The 22,078-nt window shown below is 42.4% G+C and overlaps 1 protein-coding gene across 10 annotated transcripts in view; it reads left to right on the top strand.

The window, feature by feature from the left end:
- Nucleotides 1-22,078, top strand: part of rnf44 (ring finger protein 44) — a 189,516-nt gene that overhangs the window by 165,945 nt on the left and 1,493 nt on the right. For 9 of the 10 annotated variants that reach the window (XM_068043488.1, XM_068043487.1, XM_068043491.1 and 6 more), the window contains 5 exons: nt 342-503; nt 2,589-2,695; nt 7,157-7,241; nt 11,755-11,876; nt 13,854-13,953. In XM_068043488.1, coding sequence (XP_067899589.1) covers nt 342-503; nt 2,589-2,695; nt 7,157-7,241; nt 11,755-11,876; nt 13,854-13,953 — 576 coding nt within the window. Of the gene's footprint in view, nt 1-341; nt 504-2,588; nt 2,696-5,053; nt 5,303-7,156; nt 7,242-11,754; nt 11,877-13,853; nt 13,954-22,078 lie in introns of those variants that run through there. The other variant, XM_068043489.1, reaches the window with a different exon arrangement.

Genomic DNA, 22,078 nt, shown 5'->3' with positions numbered 1-22,078 from the left:
AGTGGCTAGCAGCACACGAGGCAATTCATTTCTTCCACTGCTTTATATGCGACAAATCATATTCCAGATTGTTTCTGTACCCAATTCCCTTTTTATGTGGACTGTTTGTTAGCCTGACTCTCAATTCCCTGTCAGGAGAACCAGTCATGGGGAGGGGAGGGATCTGGGGGGGCATGAATACCCTGCTAGATGTCAACCCAGTATTCAGAGACCAGAGCTCTGGATTCTGCTCACTGGGATGCTCACACTGTTGTGCTTCCAGTCAATTATTTTGAAAACTGCTTTGACTTCAAGTTTAAGAAATGCTGATTGAATCTATTCTATCTCTTACTTCTCAATAGCCCCTGCAGAGGATAGAGAATGAAGTAGAAATGAGAGGGGACCAGCACCCAGTTGGTGGTTTTACATACCCACCTTCACATCATCCCCCTGCCATACCTACTTCTGTCCCTCTGCAGTATCTTCCCCATGATCCCTTACACCAGGAATTACCCTTTGGAGTGGTGAGTATTCTCTCCAATTGTCTTTGTATAATGGAGCAGTGTAATTCAAATGATTGCGTGAGGCTTTTTGATAGCATGATAATGGTGATAATGAATCAAAAGGTGATAAAATTCGCACTGCAAAAAGAAGAGAAAGTTGTGATTAGAGATAAAGGATGATGTCTCTTTGACTTAATATGTGCATCATCCTATTACTGTTGTAGTACGATCATCATCTTTTCCCCTTTTACGAAAAACAATGGCACCATTTCATTTGATATAGCAAATAATTCCAGAATGGTTGATTTCTGGATTGACTGTAGTTGTTACAGAATGACTTTTTAAGTAAATGATTGGTAATTTTGTCCTGTGTAGGTATATTGTGTCACTGTGGGCATCTGGTCTTAAGTGGATCTCATCTGTACGCATACAGCCTCCATTCTACTTAAGTAACAAAACTGATGTTATTCAGGAGGTGCTTCACACAGGGTCCAAGAATCCATGATTACATAATTGGCATCTGTTTAGTACAACAAAGATTCCATGACAACCCAAGGTGGCTAAATAAATGAGCAAAGAATGCTGTGATCTGAGGAATAAGGAATATCTTAGAAACGGCAACAATAATTTAGTGAAAGTAGATAGAATATTGTAATGAAAGGAATGACAACACAAATAATATTTTATCGCAATTGCAAAATTATGAATTTTACTTACCCCGTGTGTGCTTCAGCCCATGGATTGCCAAACAAGAATTTGTACAAAAATGCCAAGAATATTTGAGGAGAGATTCCATTAATGCTGTCTCTGTATTTCTGCCTGTAAAATATTTTAATTATTAGTGCAGAAGGGAGCAAAACCATGCTCTTTACTCTGAGGGGAAAAAAGGTTATGGTCCTTCGTACAGATGTACATTTGATTGATTAAATAAAAAGCTATGGCTGTACATATGGTAACAGAGTAAATATAGTCCAGGGTGTGCTTTATTCACCCTAATTGATTGTGGCAAGATTCTGATGTCAGAAGGTGAACTGCAGATGCACAAATGACTTCACTGTCAATTTGGAACCTTTTATAGTACATCAATTACTGCTGCAAAGTAGGAGTAGGAGCTCGAGTGCTGTAGATAGTGTGTGTATTTGACACAATGAGAAATGTGGTGGTGAGCATTTTCTTGGTGCCCAGTTTATCCTTTGAGAAGGTGCTTAAATCTGAGCTAAAGATTAGCATAAAAGTGGACAGATTTAGCCAAGCCACTCATTTATACAGATGGACAACTAACTAAAACTTTATCTCTTTTACAGTCTAATGTATGCTTCTCCCTCACATGCAGATTCTGTATCACACACACATTCTCTATCTTTCTTTACTATATACAGACATTTTCCTTTAAGGCATCCAGCGGTGGCATGCAGTATGGGGTGTGTGAAAGCAGAAAATTCTAGAAAGAGCAATGCATCCATGGGGAATTGGGTTGAAAGTCCACATTCAGTTTATGCTGCCAGGTGTCCTAATTGCTACTAACATGAGACCTGTTGCCTGAGGTGGGCCTTGTTTACATGGATGCTGATTCAGAACTTGTTCTTTGTGCGTTTGATAATGGCAATCGAGGGTCAGATTTCAGGCTGAATCTGATCTCCTTTTGCAACTGTAAAACACTATGTAGACAAAGTAAGTAGGGATGTGTTTTAGCACTTGGCATTACCGTGTGGTAACTTCCATGATAAATGCACAGCTTTTTCTTTATACTGTATAAAATCAAGGTTTGTGGAAGTGAGGTAGCTAACCTGTAGGCCGGAACAAAAGCCAGATTCCTGGCATTTAGTTTTAACCATAGGTCTTGAACACAACCCAATCTGCATTATGGGTGTTGTGAATTTTGAGATTAAATATTTTTTTGCAAGAGTAGTTAACTATCATCTGACTCATAAGTGCTACATTTTCTCATAGCCACAGCTCCTACTTACCTTGCAGAAGGTAGATTGAAAGTAATCTACATAACAAGTATTGAAGAACTTTTTGATAATGGCCTAGAATTAATATGTTACAGGAAGCAACTTTCAAAGGTTTACTTGAAACATCCTTATTTTATCTTTATTTTGACAGCCATACCCACATGTTATGCCACGGAGAATGACTGGACAACGATACCGCTTACAACAACCTTTGCCACCACCTCCACCCTATTACCCTAGCTTCCTGCCATACTTCCTGTAAGTGATGCACTTGTTTTGCAAAGGCATTTGGGCTCTAACTCCTGTGTGTTGTGTTGCCAACAGAGCAGCAAAGTAAAGTATTGTAAGGCAGAGTGGGTAGCATCCCGACAGATCACTTTTAGCCTTCAGATTTCTTTTGATACCCTTCTTATTGTTCTCTGTTACAGCTACATCTCTAAATGTAAGTATGTACCTAACCTAAATAATGAAAAAGCGGTTGCTCAGATTTGATTTATTTTATTTTTCTTTTCATATATATATAAACTGGTTTGCTAAATCAGTCTTTAAGAAGCTTGCATACATTAGCACTCCTGTGACTGTGGAGTGTTCGATCTGTTTGGACATCATTTTAAAAACTGACATCATTACCGCACCAGTCTATACATCAGTACCTGTGAGGCTTCATTCTCTTTAAGACTTCAGTAAAAGTATTACTAATTGTAATTTCATAAGAAATAGGAGTAGACAATCGAGCCTGCTTCGCCATTTAATAAGATCGTGATCTACCTCAACTCCCACTTTCCCACCATATCCCCATAACCTTTGATTGATTCTTGGGTACTAAGGAAATCAATCAATCTCAGTCTTAAGAATATACTCATCGACTGAACATCCACAGCCCTCTAGGGTACGGAATTTCAAAGATTCACAACCCTCTAAGTGAAGATATTTCCCTTCACCCCAGTCCTAAATTTCTTACCCCCTTATCTTGAGACTATGACCCCTAGTTCTTGATTCTCCAGCCAGGGCAAACAGGCTCTCAGGGTCTACCCTATCAAGTCATCTAAGAATTTTATATTACTATAATCCAAAGAATATAGGCCCATTCTACTCATAGGACAGCCCTCTCATCGCAGGAATCAGTCTAAGGAACCTTTGTGCCCCCTCTAAGGCAAGTATATCCTGTCTTAGGTAAGGAGACCAAAACTATGAGCAGTACTCCAGGTATGATTTCACCAAAGCCCAATATAATTGCAGCAAGACTTCCTTACTCTTACACTACAGCCCACTTTTGGCTAACACACCATTTGCCTTCCTAACTGCTTGTTGTACCTGCATGCTAACTTTCAGTCACAGAATGGTTAGGGGCATGATGGTAATTCAACATGAAGATCAAGTGACAACTCTGTAGTTGCCTGTTTAGGAACTGTAAGATAGCTGAAAAGCAAGTTGCCCATTACAGTGAACACTTGGACCTGTTGATTATCTGCTCAGAATGCATTGTATAATTTTTGGTTTTGTGTTTCATACACCATGCCACTTTGTGCTTTCTGGGCACCATAAGAAGCAAGTACCTTATCTAAGGTCATAGTTCACTTGATTTTAGAATGAAAGGTTGCTGCGACCCTTAGTCCCAGCACCAGTTATATAAGTTTCTGTCCAATTAGATTAACAATCTGTAATGTTTAGTTAGTTAACACGTCAAGACATTGAGGGTAGATTTTCAACTTGCTACCCAGCGATGGACATGAAAATCGGGTGATTTCTAGAATGCTCTGCTCATCTGCAATACCAGTTTTATACCTCGGAAGCAAGTTGGGAATCTACCCATGGGTGTCTGATTCATTAAAACATTTATATTGAGTCAAGTTTGTCCATCCCACAGCAGTTGTGAATTCAGTCCTCTGCGAGTACAATTATTGAGTGTGGCTAAAATTGTACCCATGATGATGCTGCAATAACCAGAAGTGACTGAGCCAGCCATTTTCCAGCTTGAACCAAGTTCAGGTTGAGTCAGTTAAAAAAAAAATCTTTAATATTCACTCTGTTACAAGTACATTTTGCAAACAGCTTTAAATTCTAGGATTGGTTTTATTTAATATTTGTCCGCTTATGTTTTTTGCTAACTTTGTCTCCTTCATTTCTCCCTCCTGTGGATCCTTGTTAGCGTATGATCCACAGGGCCTGGCAGGCTATTTAACCATAGGAAACATCACAGCCCGGCATAATTCATAGATGTGCACTTTCTAGCAATGATTGCTGGGTAATAATTGAGAACAAATACCCTGACCATTTTATTTTTGTTTCCCCCACCACCACCAGCTAGAACCGAGTGGGATTGGTGTACTCTAATTGCTGCCTTAGCTGAATCAGCTCAGACTAGGACACAAACCTAGGATCTGCTGGTCTGTACTGTTTAGTGCTAAACCAGACGGTGCTTTTTAACCACCAGGCCATCAGATTAGTGTTTTTAGTTGTGAACTTAGGTCAGTCTTTTAATAATTTGTAATTTCTTTACAGCTGTTGGCTTTCCACTGTCTGTTCACTGAATATCTCTTCTAAATATTTCTGGTGCAGTTTGTGTTTTTTATCGCTTTCGCAGTTTTTTTCATTTATGTTTTGATGATCCGACAGTAAAGGCCTACTCAGGTCAGGAAAAAGAACCCGACCCGAAACCGACCAAACCACAGCGGACCCGAGCCCAACCCAACCTGAGTCCCTCCGATTTTGCCCCAAGCCCGACCCGATCTGAACACGACCTGACCATCCCTTTACTTACCTTCCAAAACAGAACCTGCCGGAAGCTACAGTGCATGCGTGATGATGTCATAGTGACGTCACTCACTCACTGCGCAGACTCCGTTTCATCCCGGACTCCTAGCTCAGGTAAATTTTTTTTTTTATTTCAGTACTTGCCAGCAGAGCACTTGCCGTGTGTGTCCACCCGACCCGTCCCCAAAAGCCGGTCCCAGAAGAGGGGCCCGACCCGAACCCGACACGTGGCGTCGGGTTCGAGTCGGGTAGCAGGCCTTTTTCCGACAGGTGTTCAGCTTGGTTGTCATCTTTGACCTCTGTCTCTTTCTCCCCCCTGTGGTAATTAATTGTTACTGTGTTTCTCCTCTTTCCACTGCCCCATCATCCTCCGTCATCTTAAAAAAAAAAATGCTGTTTTCATCCCTTGGTACATCTCTCAGGTTTTCTCTTGCTTTGTTCCTTGCCATTCAGCCATATTTTAAATTTTGGTTTTGCTCTTCTAAAGTCCATTTTTCAGACAGGTTGGTTTGGAGGGAGAAGGGGGTTCAGAATCTGAAATTGCATTGTTCTATAGTTAAAAACTTCTTTCACTGACCTTTCCAGTTGTGGAACTTTAATTTTTCTGTTATCCATCATTGTTGATAATTACAGCATCCCTATTCCAGAATCCCTATCCATTTTGCATTCAAAATAAGTCAGTAATGATTTTAAATCAAAAATTGTAAGAAATCATTGCTGGGAGCTAGTTTTCAGCTTTCTAAAATATTCCATTAATTTCTATGACTTGAAATTTGCACTTAATTGCTCAGCAGCCCAATTTGATTTTACTGTTATTTCTGCTAACGGTGCTGCCTCTCGATGGGTACTTGACTCACCTAGAATATTTTACTGCTTCAAACCAAAAAAAACTGGGACAAATGCTAGTTCCTTTTTAATCGGTGCAAGGGAGTGTCTGTCACAGACGCAAACAAACCTTGGATTTTTTTAAGTAACAGCAGGCAATTGGCACAAGCTTTGTTTGGGCTTTATTCAGCTTGCTTGGATACAAGAAACTTGCTGCACATTAATGCAGCTAACAGGAAGCAATTAATGTAAGTAAATGGACATTTTTTTTGGAGTGGCAGAAAGTGTTAGGGTTGTAACTGTAGGATCTGCTAGGATTTTTTTCTTAGTTTTCCATTTTTATTTAAATAATTTGGACGTAGGCACAAAACAATTAATAAAGTTTACAGAAGATACCAAATTTGAGTGCATAGTGAACTTTGAGGGAGATGTAGAAGAACATGGACAATGTGATCAGATAGTAGAACATAAATATGGTGTAGTACATTTTGACAAACAAAAACATGTACCCTAAATGGTAAGATTTCAAACAGCATGGTAAAACAAGAGAGATTTATGGATGGAAATACAATGATCTTTCAAGGTGGCAGTCAAGTAGAAAAGGCTGTAAAAAGGACAAATAGGATTCCACATTTTACATTCAGAAATATTGAAGACACAAAATGAGAAAGTTATGCCGAACAGTGTAAGACATTGGTTTAAGCCACGGTTGTAGTACTGTTTGCATTTCCAAATACCCCATTGTAGGAAATATATTAAAGATATGGAAAGGGTATGGAATAATACAGAGAATGAGAGGTTATAGTGTGAAGGAAGACTTTCAAAATTGAGGCTTTATTCGCTGGGCAGAGGAAATTAGGGAGGGACCTAATAGAGATTTTCAGAGGTAAATAGTGAAGATTGTTTCCATAAGCTGAAGAATCAATAAGATTTACCTATGTTTTATTTTAAGTAGAGATCTAAGTTCCTTTGAGATTCAAGGAGGAACATTTACAGGCTAAAAAAATTTGCTTTGAGCTTTAAAAGTCAGGCAACATGTTATGTATGATAACATATTCTTCTGAACTAATACATGAAATAGTTTGTTTTGATGTCTGCTTCATACAGAAGATTAAATTACTTTTGTTTCCTGTAATGCAGATCGATGCTTCCAGTGCCTCCTGCAGTGGGACCAGCCATTAGTGTGGAGCTAGAGGTGGAGGATGTGGAAGTGGAAAATTATGAGGTATGTGTTTCTCATTTCACATGTCTTGGAGCTTTACTGAACTCAAATCTGCAGCATTTTAAACTTAACCTGGAGGACTCTCTTGAACATTTTAAATGGCTCTCCAGTAGTGACCTAGCTTCAAAACATTACAGACTTCTACACATTACAACAACCAAAAGGTGGAGGTGACGATTGCTGAATGAGTTAGCTGTCAGACTGTAGTACCCTGGGGCAAGCAAGACAGCAGCAGTGCAGTAATGTACACATGCAAAATGGGCTCATGTTGGATTCTATCATGATGTTGACATTGTGAAGTTTGGGAATGGAGGTCTCCATTCCAAGCACTATATGCATTTACAGTTCCAGAAGAGTGGTAAAATCAGTCAGCATAAAACATCCTTCCAAGTGAGTTTCAAAACCTCTAGCTTTTGTTTTTGTGGTTACTGGAGGCTGACTCCATTACTAAAGAGATTAGAGCATTATAGTGATTCAAAAGGTAAAGGAATAGTTTGTGAAATTGGCAGTACTTAAGTTGTGGTCAATGGTGTAAAACAATCATTAAGATTTCTAGTTCAAAATTTTCAATCTCATTCATAAATTCATCCACAGATTCACCTCATCTTACCTCTGCAACCTATGACAAAGTCCATGTTTCTACTCTGTCAAAGACCTTGGGTCATTTACTGTCTCAGAAGGACCACATGTATGTGTTTTGCAGTTTTCCTGATCACTATCCTGTGACTCCTGCTGGAAAGTGCACATGTGTGGGCATGTAGAGAACAAGTTGGAACTTGGCTGTGCTCTTTCAGTCAAGGAACATGTCGACACTCGCAGTCTAGGCTCACACATGACAAATATGCGCTTGGGTGAGGTACTGCCAACCTTGGAGCCACACCCCAGTGGGAATCAGAAGAGCAAAAGAGAAAATGTGGAGTGCAGCATGAAGTAACTGACTGGCTGCAGGTGGATCTGGGTTGACAAATAAATATTTCTGGATATAAAACTTTCCGTGGGGATACAGAAGAAACGAAGCAAGAGTAGAATTAGAGACAGTATGTTGTTTCACTTGTGCGTAAGGATTAAATTGAGAAGTGATTCTAAAAGGATCCCTTTGAATTGAGCTGAAGAAAAGCAAGGGGCCAAGACTGCTAAACAGTGGAAAAGAAACTGAGGAGGTAATTTATGGACAAATGAGTGGCAAATATTGACAATAGATGTATAGAGGATAGAGAAAATGTTGGTGATGGGGAACATTGGAAGATAGGAAAAGGTGTGTGCCATTTATCCCCTCAAGCTTGTTCTGCCATTCAATGAGATCATGGCCACTCTGTGACCTCCATACATCCACCTTTGCTTCATATCACTTAATACCTTTGGTTAACAAAAATCTGTCAATCTCAGATTTAAAATTAACAATTGGTCTAAGATCAATTGCCTTTTGCAGAAGAGAGTTCCAAACTTTTACCACCTTTTGCATGAAGAAGTGTTTCCAAATTGGCTGCGTTTGCTGACAACGCAACCACTAGGTGGCGCAGTACTTGCAAATGCAGGCTGTTCAACTGGACCGTCGGTGTTTGCGACGTTCAGGCAGCTGCCAGGATTAAAGATGCTGTTGCTCAATTTATCACAGGAAATGCTTATGGCTAGATCGTTCTAGCAAACTAACCTTACATTAATTTGGATGGAAGCCCAGTAATATGCTACTATGTAGTTATGGGATACTAATTGTAATCCTCAGATCCATTTAATATTCCAGTAATCCTATTAAATACAAAAGGAATTCTATGATTGAATTTCCATTGGAAGAAAATGAATTGGCACCCCAATCGATGGAAAAGAAAATCGGGCGGAGTATAAAATGTGCTGCCAATTCGTTATTGTGATTTGTTTACAAGTCTGATATGGACTGAATTCGGCGAACGCAACTACTGGCTCCCGCCCCACTGGCCGCTTTCTCCTCCTCCTCCACGCTGGTCACATCCCCCCCCCTCAGCCGCTCGCTCCAGACCTCGCTGCTCCCCCTCACTCCTCAATCACATGATTGTTCCCTTCTCTCGACCGCTCACTCCCACGTTTGATGGTTCTCTATGTGCCGCCGAAGAAGCAAGGCGGGCCGCAAGGGGTGATGAGGCAACGTAGGAGCGAGTGGCCAAGATAAGGGAAGCTGCGCGGCCTAGAGCTAACGGCTGGGGGTGGGGTGGTGGCAGGGAAGCAGGGAGCGAGCAGCCGGAGAGCGGGATGGCGTGCAGCAACGAACAATTGGCCAGGGGAGTGGGGGGGGAGGGGGGGCAGTGAGGTCCGGAACGAGCGGGTGAGGGGAGGAAGCACCCGATGACGCTTTATCGCGCATGGACATGCAATGAAGTTCGCGCTGTGTGATGACGTCATCCCGCGCTGTGCCATTTAGTCCTGGCGAGATGCAGCTGTGCATGTGCGCAGCTTGGCGCACTCTGATGACGTCAGTGGGCTGGTGCGTTATCAGGAATCACTTTGTTCCTAATTTCACTCCTGAAAGGTCTGGCTCTAATATTTAGACTATACCCCCTTGTCCTGGACTTCCCAAACAGCAGAAATGGTTTCTTTCTATCTTCCCTACCTGTTTCCCTTAATATCTTGAAAACCTGGATCAAGTCACCCCGTAGCCTTCTAAATTCCAGGGACTATAGCCCTAGTTTGTGTAATCTCTTCTCGTAATTTAAGCTTCAAGTCCAGGTATCATTCTGGTAAATCTATGCTGCACACTCTCGAAGGTCAATATATCCTTCCTAAGGTCTGATGCCAAGAAGTGCTCACAGTCCTCCAGCATTTTTACAGAGCATTTTTCACATCCACAGGAATTCCCTAGGTGCTTTACATCAAATGAATTACATTTGATGTGTAGTCACAGTTGTTTTGTAGACAAATGTGACAAGGAATTTCTGCATGGCAAGGTCCCACAAACAACAATAAGACAAGTGAGCAGTTAGTCTGTTTTTGATGGTGTTGATTAGGGGATGAATGCACTGGAAGAATTCCTGGCTCTTTGGATCACCTGAACAGGCCATTTGAGGCCTTGGTTTAAATTCTCATCCAAAGGTTGCAAGGCATCAGTTGAACTGCAATTAGTCTATTGTATATAGTTTTGGGCACCCTATTACAGGAAGGATGTAAAGCAATAATAAAGTTGCATCAATGTAAAGCCTCGCTACCCGACCCAAACCCGACTACACGTGTCGGGTTCGGGTCGGGCTGAGTCTATATTCCAAGTCCAGCATTCGGGCTCTGGTCGGGTCGGGCTGGACTGTGCTGCTTCCGAGAAGTCACGGGATCAGGCTTACCCATAATTCCCCACAACTCCATCTGCAGGAATATCCTGCTGCCGGAACAGATGAAGGAGATTTGGGTCGGGTCGGGCATGAAAAAATATTAAAGGACTCGGGGCCCCAGTCGGGTTTGGGTTGGCAGTGGTTGGGTTGGGCCCGGGTCGGGTTTTAATTTTATACTCGAGCCAGGCTTTACATTGGATGGGATTTTATCAAGGATGAGGGGTTACAATTATGAAGAAAGATTTGAGAAGTTAGGGTGTTTTTCATAGGAGTGGAGAGTGCTGAGGGATGACCTAATAGAGGTCTTGAAGATTATGAATGATTATAATGAGGTGGGAAAATGTTTTTATTTTTCAGCAAGACTCTTTTAACTAGAGCCCACAACATTAAATAATCACAAAAAGGTTAGAAAATATTTCTTGACACAAAGGGTGGTTAAAATGTGGAATTTTCTGACACTGATAGTTGTTCAAGCAGAGTTCATAAATCTTTTTAAAAGGGAATTAGTTTGAAAAAGAATATTACTACTGGGTAAAAGATTTGAGTAGAAAATTGGATTAGATTAGGTGGCTCATGGGACAAAAACACTGCAAAAAAACTCAGTGAGCCAAATGGCCTGTTTCTGTGCTGTAACATTCTTATGATTCTATATTACATTTGCAGGCTTGAGTGTTTTTCATAAACTGGATATGGAGCATCCCTTCCATGCTAGTTTTAAAATCATGTAGTATCGAATCATCAGCGCACACTGCTCTATTTGATTTAGAGTGCACTGCATTTATTACTACAGTCAAGTTGAGTCTATGCTACCAATAAAAAAGGAAAACCTGCAGTCACTGGAAAACTGAAATGAAATCAGAACAGTTTTGTAAATTGTCACTGCTTTATGCTGAGGGTCCTGATGCATACAGTCCTAATTTAATGCAGTTTTGTTAACTGAACGTATTTTTTATAAAGTGTCTTTAATATAATTCAAATATAATTAAAAGTTTCCTTTAACCAATCCACCCACTTGTAAAACTTTTGAAATAACATCATTGAGACAAGGAGTTTTGTTAGCTACAGTTACCAAGAAACAAGTTTGTTTTGCATTTTTCAGAGCAGCTTTTGTTTAATTGAGGGAAGAGAGACAAACTTTTCCAGTATTTGCCTGTGTTGCCAGAATCAAATATCGCTGAAACCTTTTGATTCTCCCTTATTCTATCATGAGCCTTTTATATTTACAGGCACTGCTAAACCTGGCCGAGCGACTGGGAGAAGCTAAGCCGCGGGGACTCACCAAAGCAGACATAGAGCAGCTTCCGTCCTATAGGTTTAATCCTGAAAATCACCAGTCAGAACAAACCTTGTGAGTAGCATTTATTTACACTGTTCGCTTGTCTTTTTGTTCGGATCTGTTGTATTTCCCCATCCCCACATTATGAATTATAACTGTCCATATAGAAAATGGAGGATCTGTGCTGCTTGCAAATAAACTTAATACACAAAACAATGTTACCAGTTTAGCATTCTTATGGGAGGAAAGTAGAACAGAGAGTTTGAGTGGCTGTTCATTCTGCTGGCAGCTCAACAGAAAATTAGAATGATCTTTATGGTTTAAAGAAATGGTTCACTGTGTCCAATAGAGCAATGCAGCTGACCACTGCCTCCCTGAACAAGGGTGCAAGAATGTACAACATGCAACTGGCTACTGTGGGAGTGTGTCATGGTCCCACCCTTCATCTGTGACTGGCTTGCAGGGAATGTGAAAGTTGTGCCATGACTGAATTTTGTGGCCTTCTGTTAATGTGTAAAGGTAAGGAAACATCCAATGTCAAAATCCAGCAGGCTGAAGGAAAGGTCTCTGTTGCATGCATGCAGTTGTGGGAATTCCCTGTCAGAAATTGGCTGTTGGGAGCTGTTCTTCCTTGTCCTTGGAAATTGCCAAACTCCCAATTCACCTCAGGACAGTACACAGCAGAAGGAGAACATCACAATTTTCAGACAACAGGATGTGCAGATGCAGCTCAAAAGAGATACACCTCCACATTTATACTTGTGCCGAGACAATCTAGCCCACTTCAGTGTTTTCAGCATATGAGAATCACACTGGAAATACACCAACAGTATATAAATATAAACCCAGGGAGACAATCCTCACCTCCACCTTCAGAAATGTACCAGCACAAATGTGCTCACACCACCAGTTTTGCAGAGCAGAATTTCAGCTGCTGAATTTCTAGCTTCATTTGGAGAAGACATTAGGATGGCTAGTGTGAGGATGGATAAATTCATACTAGTGCAGTGAGAATGATGTAATGAAATGGGGACTAATAATTGTTCATGAAGAAGAGCAGAGGGTTAACATGTTTCATTTCTCAGCATGGATATCCCAAATTATGATTACAAACGTCAACCAAAAAAACCCCATGATATTTGAGTAGTAATTTTTGCAAAGGCTGCGTTTGACAACCCAACCACTAGGTGGCGCAGTAGTTGCACTTGCACAATTGCAGCCTCATGCACTGAAACGTCACTGTCTGCAACGTTTTTGGCAGCTGCCAGTAGTAAAGATGGTGCTGCTCAGTTTATCACAAAAACAAATGAAAGTCAAATCCCCAGTGGCTGCAAATGCAGCCTCCATCCCACCCCAACAGTAACCCTCTCCCGCGCTTCTGTCCACCGCTGCCTCACACGCCCATCTGCTCGCCGTTCGCTCCCTGCCTCGCTGCTTCTCCCCCACTCGCCTTGCCGCGCCCTCCCGCTTCAGCTCCCTGTGCCTTCCCACTCCAGCTCCTCGCGCTTCGGCTCCCCGTGCCCTCCCCTCCCTATCTTGTCACTCTTCTTTCTCCTGCTTCCTCCCTGCGGGGAAGAGAGACAGTGATTGCGGCAGGGAGCAGAGGCAGAGCAGAGTAGGGGAGAAGTGGCCCACAGGTAGGTGGGGGAGTGAAGCGGGGAGCGAGTGGCCGACAGGTGGCTGGGCGTGTGGGTGTGAAGCGGGGAGCGAGTGGCCGAGGGGGGAGGCGTGGAAAGTCGGGGAGCAAGTAGTGAGCAGACGTTGCAGTACAGGATGATGTTTTCATGCACATGCGCAAATTAGTCCTGGCAAGCTGGGTGCTGATATAGGCTGCGCATGCACAGCGCCATACTGACAGCAAGGGTTCGTTCTGCAAATGTATGAATCTGGAACGCTCTGATGATGCCAGCACTGGGCTGTGTTGTCAGGAAGTCACTTTGTTTTGCAAAAGCATCTTTGATTACAGTTCTGTATATGTACTGTGATACTCAGTGATTCCAATTAATAGAAGTACATTATGACAGCACATTCATTCTCTGTTCTGCCTAGGTGTGTAGTGTGCTTTAGCGATTTTGAGTCGAGGCAGCTACTTAGAGTCTTACCCTGCAACCATGAGTTCCATGCAAAGTGTGTTGATAAATGGCTGAAGGTAAGAAATCTGTCTTGTATGGATCTAGAGTTCAAAGATTCTAGAGTTAATGAATTTATCCCCACTAGAGAATGTCAGTCTGCGAGAAACAAATTTATGTGAATAATAAAGAAAATACATAGCAGATACTCATCAGAACATACGAACAAAGAACAGTACAGCACAGGAACAGGCCATTCGGCCCTCCAAGCCTGCACCGATCTTGATGCCAGCCTAAACTAACACCTTCTGCACTTCCGGGGCCCATATCCATCTATTTCCTTCCTATTCATATATTTGTCAACATGTCTCTTAAACGTCGCTATCGTATCTGCTTCCACCACCTCCCCAGGCAGCAGGTTCCAGGCACTCACCACCCTCTGTAAAAAAAAAAAAAACAACTTGCCTCGCACATCCCCTCTAAACTTTGCCCCTCGCACCTTAAACCTATGTCCCCTAGTAACTGACTCTTCCACCCTGGGAAAAAGCTTCTGACTATCCACTCTGTCCATGCCGCTCATAACTTTGTAAACCTCTAACATGTCGCCCCTCCACCTCCGTCGTTCCAGTGAAAACAATCCGAGTTTACCCAACCTCTCCTCATAGCTAATGCCCTCCAGACCAGGCAACATCCTGGTAAACCTCTTCTGTACCCTGTCCAAAGCCTCCACGTCCCTTTGGTAGTGTGGTGACCAGAATTGCACGCAATATTCTAAGTGTGGCCTAACTAAGGTTCTGTACAGCTGCAACATGACTTGCCAATTTTTATACTGTATGCCCCGACCGATGAAGGCAAGCATGCCGTATGCCTTCTTGACTACCTTATCCACCTGCGTTGCCACTTTCAGTGACCTGTGGACCTGTACGCCCAGATCTCTCTGCCTGTCAATACTCCTGAGGGTTCTGCCATTTACTGTATACCTCCCACCTGCATTAGACCTTCCAAAATGCATTACCTCACATTTGTCTGGATGAAACTCCATCTGCCATTTCTCCGCCCAAGTCTCCAACCGATCTATATCCTGCTGTAACCTCTGACAATCCTCATCATTATCCGCAATTCCACCAACCTTTGTGTCGTCCGCAAACTTACTAATCAGACCAGTGGCGCAGTGGTTAGCACCGCAGCCTCACAGCTCCAGCGACCCGGGTTCAATTCTGGGTACTGCCTGTGTGGAGTTTGCAAGTTCTCCCTGTGTCTGCGTGGGTTTCCTCCGGGTGCTCCGGTTTCCTCCCACATGCCAAAGACTTGCAGGTTGATAGGTTAATTGGCCATTATAAATTGCCCCTAGTATAGGCAGGTGGTAGGGAAATATAGGGACAGGTGGGGATGTGGTAGGAATATGGGATTAGTGTAGGATTAGTATAAATGGGTGGTTGATGGTCGGCACAGACTCGGTGGGCCGAAGGGCCTGTTTCAGTGCTGTATCTCTAAAACTAAAAACTAAAGCTACATTTTCCTCCAAATCATTTATATATACTACAAACAGCAAAGGTCCCAGCACTGATCCCTGCGGAATACCACTAGTCACATTCCTCCATTCAGAAAAACATCCATCCACTGTTACCCTCTGTCTTCTGTGACCGAGCCAGTTCTGTATCCATCTTGCCAGCTCACCTCTGATCCCGTGTGACTTCACCTTTTGCACCAGTCTGCCATGCGGGACCTTGTCAAAGGCTTTACTGAAGTCCATATAGACAACATCCATCGCCCTTCCCTCATCAATCATCTTCGTCACTTCCTCAAAAAACTCAATCAAATTAGTAAGACACGACCTCCCCTTCACAAAACCATGCTGTCTCTCGCCAATAAGTTCGTTTGTTTCCAAATGGGAGTAAATCCTGTCCCGAAGAATCCTCTCTAATAGTTTCCCTACCACTGACATAAGGCTCACCGGCCTATAATTTCCTGGATTATCCTTACCACCCTTCTTAAACAAAGGAACAACATTGGCTATTCTCCAGTCCTCTGGGACCTCACCTGTAGCCAATGAGGATGCAAAGATTTCAGTCAAGGCCCCAGCAATTTCTCCCCTTGCCTCCCTCAGTATTCTAGGGTAGATCCCATCAGGCCCTGGGAACTTATCTACCTTAATGCTTTGCAAGACACCCAACACCACCTCCTTTTTGGTAATGAGATGACTGAGACTATCTGCACTCCCTTCCCTCGGCTCATCATCCACCAAGTCCTTCTCTTTGGTGAATACTGATACAAAGTACTCATTTAGCACCTCACCCATTTCCTCTGGCTCCACGTTTAGATTCCCATCTCTGTCCTTGAGTGGGCCAACCCTTTCCCTGGTTACCCTCTTGCTCTTTATATATGTATAAAAAGCCTTGGGATTTTCCTTAATCCTGTTTGCCAATGACTTCTCATAACCCCTTTTAGCCCTCCTGACTCCTTGCTTAAGTTCCTTCCTACTGTCTTTATATTCCTCAAGGGATTCGTCTGTTCCTAGCCTTCCAGCCCTTACGAATGCTTCCTTTTTCTTTTTGACGAGGCTCACAATATCCCGCGTTATCCAAGGTTCCCGAAACTTGCCAAACTTATCCTTCTTCCTCACAGGAACATGCTGGTCCTGGATTCTAATCAGCTGACGTTTGAAAGACTCCCACATGTCAGATGTTGATTTACCCTCAAACAGCCGCCCCCAAACTAAATTCTTCAGTTCCTGCCTAATATTGTTATAATTAGCCTTCCCCCAATTTAGCACCTTCACCCGAGGACTACTCTTATCCTTATCCACAAGTACCTTAAAACTTATGGAATTATGGTCACTGCTCCCAAAATGCTCCCCCACTGAAACTTCGACCACCTGGCCGGGCTCATTCCCCAATACCAGGTCCAGAATGGCCCCATCCCTAGTTGGACTATCTACATACTGTTTCAAGAAGCCCTCCTGGATGCTCCTCACTAATTCTGCCCTATCCAAGCCCCTAGCACTAAGTGAGTCCCAGTCAATATAGGGGAAGTTAAAATCACCCACCACTACAACCCTGTTACCTTTACATCTTTCCAAAATCTGTCTACATATCTGCTCCTCTACCTCCCGCTGGCTGTTGGGAGGCCTGTAGTAAACCCTCAACATCGTGACTGCACCCTTCCTATTCCTGAGTTCCACCCATATTGCCTCGCTGCATGACCTCTCTGAGGTGTCCTCCCGCAGTACAACTGTGATATTCTCCTTAACCAGTAATGCAACTCCCCCACCCCTTTTACATCCCCCTCTATCCTGCCTGAACCTTCTAAGGCCTGGAACATTTAGCTGCCAATCCTGCCCTTCCCTCAACCAAGTCTTTGTAATAGCAACAACATCATATTTCCAAGTACTAATGCAAGCTCTAAGTTCATCTGCCTTACCTGTTATAGTTCTCGCATTGAAACAAATGCACTTCAGACCACCAGTCCCGCTGTGCTCTGCAACATCTCCCTGCCTGCTCTTCCTCTTAGTCCTACTGGCCTTATTTACTATGTCCTCCTCATTTACTTCACTAGCTGTCCTACTGCTCTGGTTCCCACCCCCCTGCCACTAGTTTAAACCCTCCCGAGTGACGCTAGCAAACCTTGCAGCCAGGATATTAGTGTCCTTCCAGTTTAGATGCAACCCGTCCTTCTTGTACAGGTCCCATCTGTCCCTGAAGAGAGCCCAATGGTCCAGATATCTGAAACCCTCCCTTCTACACCAGCTGCTCAGCCACGTGTTTAGCTGCACTATCTTCCTATTTCTAGCCTCACTGGCACGTGGCACAGGGAGTAATCCAGAGATTACAACCCTAGAGGTCCTGTTTTTTTAACTTACTACCTAACTCCCCCTGCAGGACCTCATCACTCTTCCTGCCTATGTCGTTGGTACCGATGTGTACCACAACCTCTGGCTGTTCACCCTCCCCCTTCAGAATGCCCTCTGTCCGTTCAGAGACATCCTTGACCCTGGCACCAGGGAGGCAACATACCTTCCTGGAGTCTCTTTCATGTCCACAGAAGCACCTATCTGTGCCCCTGACTATAGAGTCCCCTATAACTATTGCTCTTCTGCGCTTTGTCCCTCCCTGCTGACTAACAGTGCCAGCCGTGGTGCCACTGCTCTGGCTGCTGCTGTTTTCCCCTGATAGGCCATCCCCCCCCAACAGTATCCAAAACTGTATACTTGTTATAGAGGGGGATAGTCACAGGGGATTCCTGCACTGACTGCCTGCCCCTTCTAGCGGTCACCCATCTATCTGCCTGCACCTTGGGTGTAACCATTTCTCTAAAACTCCTGTCTATGACCCTTTCCGCCACCTGCATGCTCCTAAGTGCATCCATTTGCCGCTCCAACCGATCCATGCGGTCTGTGAGGAGCTGCAACTGGGTACACTTCCTGCAGATGTAGTCGCCCGGAACGCTGGAAGTTGGAATCATATCGTTTGTTGATCTATTGGCAGAAAAACTTGGAACGGTATACTAATCTATTTTCAAATTGTCTCAACGTTATGCTTTCATCCACTTCAGGCATTGCCACATGACTATTGGGAATTATTTGTAAAATTTAAAGAATTTTTATTTTTGTTTTCTTCTGTCAGTCTCGATGTTGACACTCTGCTGGAGTCCAGTTGCATGGGCATTGGCCCCTCTCTCCAGTATCTCAACCAAATGGTTATTCATATATGAGCTATTTGACCAATAGGGTGGGAGTTTGAATCACAACTCACTCAAACGTGTCCTCAGTCAACATCTATGTAAGTGTGCGTCCAGTGGGGGTCTCTGGGTAGTAATCAGGAGCAGGAACCACAGGTGATTTTCATTTCCCCCATGGCACAGACTGTGTATGAAACCTGGGACCTTCCTAATCTGTATGGTGCAGCTACTAAGTCATAGATGGAGCACCTATGTTGTTTTGTTTTCCAGATAATATCAAATAGCTGCCAGTAAATTTAAAGCTGCAATTCAGTTTCAAGAATCTGATGATATTCTCTTGTGGTTTATAATGTTATTAGAACCATTTAATTGAATCACAAGCTTGTAACTCTCTGCAAGCTATTTGTTCTATTCAGTGAGTGAGAGAGGGAGAGACTGGATGATTACTGACCATAATAATCCTGTTTCCTTGAATGATTACAATTGCTGGACAAACAATTCCCCTCTCCTTTCCTTTGAGGAGAGTGTACTGGCGTGATGGTCAAAAAGTAAATGATTACAGTGCTGGGGTTGCATAGGCAGGTACCTTGTCAATGATCCATGGAAGTTACATGATTCATGTTAATTGTCCTGTGGCATTCCTGTGCTTTAAGTCCCTGAAGGCACTGTTTGTGTGTAATGGTGAATAATTATTTTAGATTTCTAAACCTGTTTTTTTCATATCCTGTTTCTGTATGTTAAACACCTCTACATCATGAGTAATGTGCTTGTGCTGAAACTGAGGCTTAAGCACTGTACAGCTTGTAAGTACACAATTGTTTTAATTGTGTCAGATCACTTTTTATATTATCAATTATAATTAAGTTGCTACTTTTGATTTTTTTTTGTTATCCTGCATACAATTCAACAGCTTTTAGCTGTACAAAAAATACATTCTCAACTTTTCCCCTGCTCTCCTGAATGCATGAGACTTTATCTCTCAACCAAAACCACCAAAATGTTTGTCGGATCTTGTTATACACTTATAACAGTATACTTCAGAAATAATTAATTGGCTGTGAAGTGTTTTAAGACATCCTGATGGTGTGAAAGGTTTATTATAAGTGCAAGTTCTTTCTTTATATTGGGAATCTTATGAAGGCATTTAGAAATTCCTAGTATCCTTAGCTATTCCTTGTAGCACTCAAATCCAATCCAGTTTATCAACTTAGTTCCCTTTCTGTTGATTCCTGCCAAAGCCGAATATCGTCCCTGCAGTATGGTGTTTAGAACTCGACGCAGTACTGTAGGTGAAGGTGGCCTACTTCTTTGTACAAACTGATTATCAATTCCTGGGACTTGTAAGAATGTAAGAAATAGGAGCAGGAGTAGACCATAAGGCCCCTCGAACCTGCTCTGCCATTCAGCAAGATCAAGATCATGGTTGATCTTAGACCTCAACTCCACTTTCCCACCCTATTCCCAGGTCTTTTGAATCCCTTAGTATCCAAAAGTCTATTGATCTCAGTCTTGAATATACTCAATGAGCATCTAAGGCTTTCTGGGGTAGAGAATTCTAAAGAGTCACAACTCTGAGTAAAGAAAATTCTACTCGTCTCAGTCTTTAATGATTGACCCTTATCCTGAGACTATGACTCTTAGTTCTAGACTCTCCAGTAAGGGGAAACAACCTCTAAGTGTCTAGCCTATCAAGCCCCCTCAGAATCTTATATATTTCAATCAGATGACCTCTTGTCCTTCTAAACTCCAGAGAGTATAGGCCCAATCTTCTCAATCTTTCATCATAGGACAACCCTCCCATGGCAGGAATCAACTCAGTGAACTTTTGCTGCACTGCTCCCAAAGCATGTATGTTCTTCCTTAGATAAGGAGACCAAAACTGTGCAGAGTAGTCCAGGTGTGGCCTCACCAAAGCCCTGTACAATTATAGCAAGAATTTTTTATTCTTGTACTCCAAGCCATAAAGGACAACATGCCACTTGATTTCCTAATTGCTTGCTGTACCTGAATGCTAATTTTCTGTGTTTCTTGTATGAGGATATCCAAATCTTTCTGAACATCAGTATTTAAAAGTTTCTCACCATTTGTGCTCTTTCCTTCGAGCTGTATATCCTAAAGTCCTGTTTCTGTTCTTCACTGTTGCTGACTGTTCAAGTGCTTTTCTCTGTAACCCCACCCGATCCCTTTCCCCTATACTGTTACCATTTATTTGGCACTCCCATTGTTTGTTTCACTTCTCCAACTTCATGGCTTTGCAATTACTGAAATGACAGCTCCCCTTTCTCACCCAATCTCTTAACCTGTCTAAAAGCCCCAGATAATTGATGCACTTTTTCTGAACTATTTACAAGTTCCCTCTCAATTTGTTATCAGTAACAAAATTGGAGAGGTTTATTGCCACCTATTCCTCCAATTTCTAAAATACATCAAAGAAAGAAGAAAGGAAATACTTGCATTGATATAGTGCTTTTCATGCCCTCAGATTGCACTTCATAACCAACAAAGTACTTTTAAAGTGAAATCACTGTTGTAGGGAAATGCAGCAACCAATTTGTGCACAGCAAGGTCCCACAAACAACAATGCAATAAATAAATGACACATAATCTGTTTTTGGTTGTGTTGATAGAGGGATAAATGTAGGCCAGGAGAAGTCCTCGAGTCGTGTTCAAAAAAAGTACAATTGGATCATTATCATTCATGTGAGAAAATAATTGTGCCTTGTTTTAGTGTCTCATCTGAGAGATAGCACCTCCAATATTGCAGCATTCCCTCAACACTGCACTGAAGTGAGCTTGAACCCACAACTGTCTGATTCAGAAGTGAGAGTGCTACCACTGAGCCAGTTCTACACAGCTAAAGCACCAATCCTACAGAATTACTCCCTGTGATATTCCATTAGTCATGTGTTTCCATGTTGGTGCCACTCTTTGCATTCTCTGACTCAGCCTGTAAGGTAACAATTTAAAAAGCTTCCCTTCAGTTTCCATACTTTTCTAGCTTGAAAGTAATCATATATGTATAACTATGTCAAAGGCTTGGCCAAAGTCCAAATATATTGAACTTAGCAAGTTTGCCTTTGTCAACTAACTGAACTTTAAATTCTGAAAAAAGAACTCTTGGTACATTTGTCAAACTAGATCTAGCTGTAAAACCTATTGACTACTTATCAGAAACTTCAACATTCTTTTTCATGTATTGATGTCAAACTTGTCCATCTATTGTTCACATTTGCTGCTCTCAATCTTTTGACACAACTCCTGTATCCATTGATTCCCTTAAAATGTCTATTGGGATGTGACTAATGTAATTTGGCACTTCCTTTGATGCCATATTATGAAGTTCAGGGGCAGATGTCTTGCACCTAATGGTCCTTAGTTTGTCTGTCATCTTATGGTGGGTAATATCTGTAAATATGTGAACAGTATAACACCAGGCATTGTATTCTTCTGAGGCGTCATCAATGGAGCATCTCTTCCTTGTATTTTATGGAACTTTTCTTCTACTGTGATGTTCATTGTGAAGAAATC

The sequence above is a fragment of the Heterodontus francisci genome, chromosome 12 (assembly GCF_036365525.1).
Source record: "Heterodontus francisci isolate sHetFra1 chromosome 12, sHetFra1.hap1, whole genome shotgun sequence".
NCBI classification, from domain to species: Eukaryota; Metazoa; Chordata; class Chondrichthyes; order Heterodontiformes; family Heterodontidae; genus Heterodontus; species Heterodontus francisci.
This window is presented reverse-complemented; position numbering and strand designations above follow the sequence as displayed.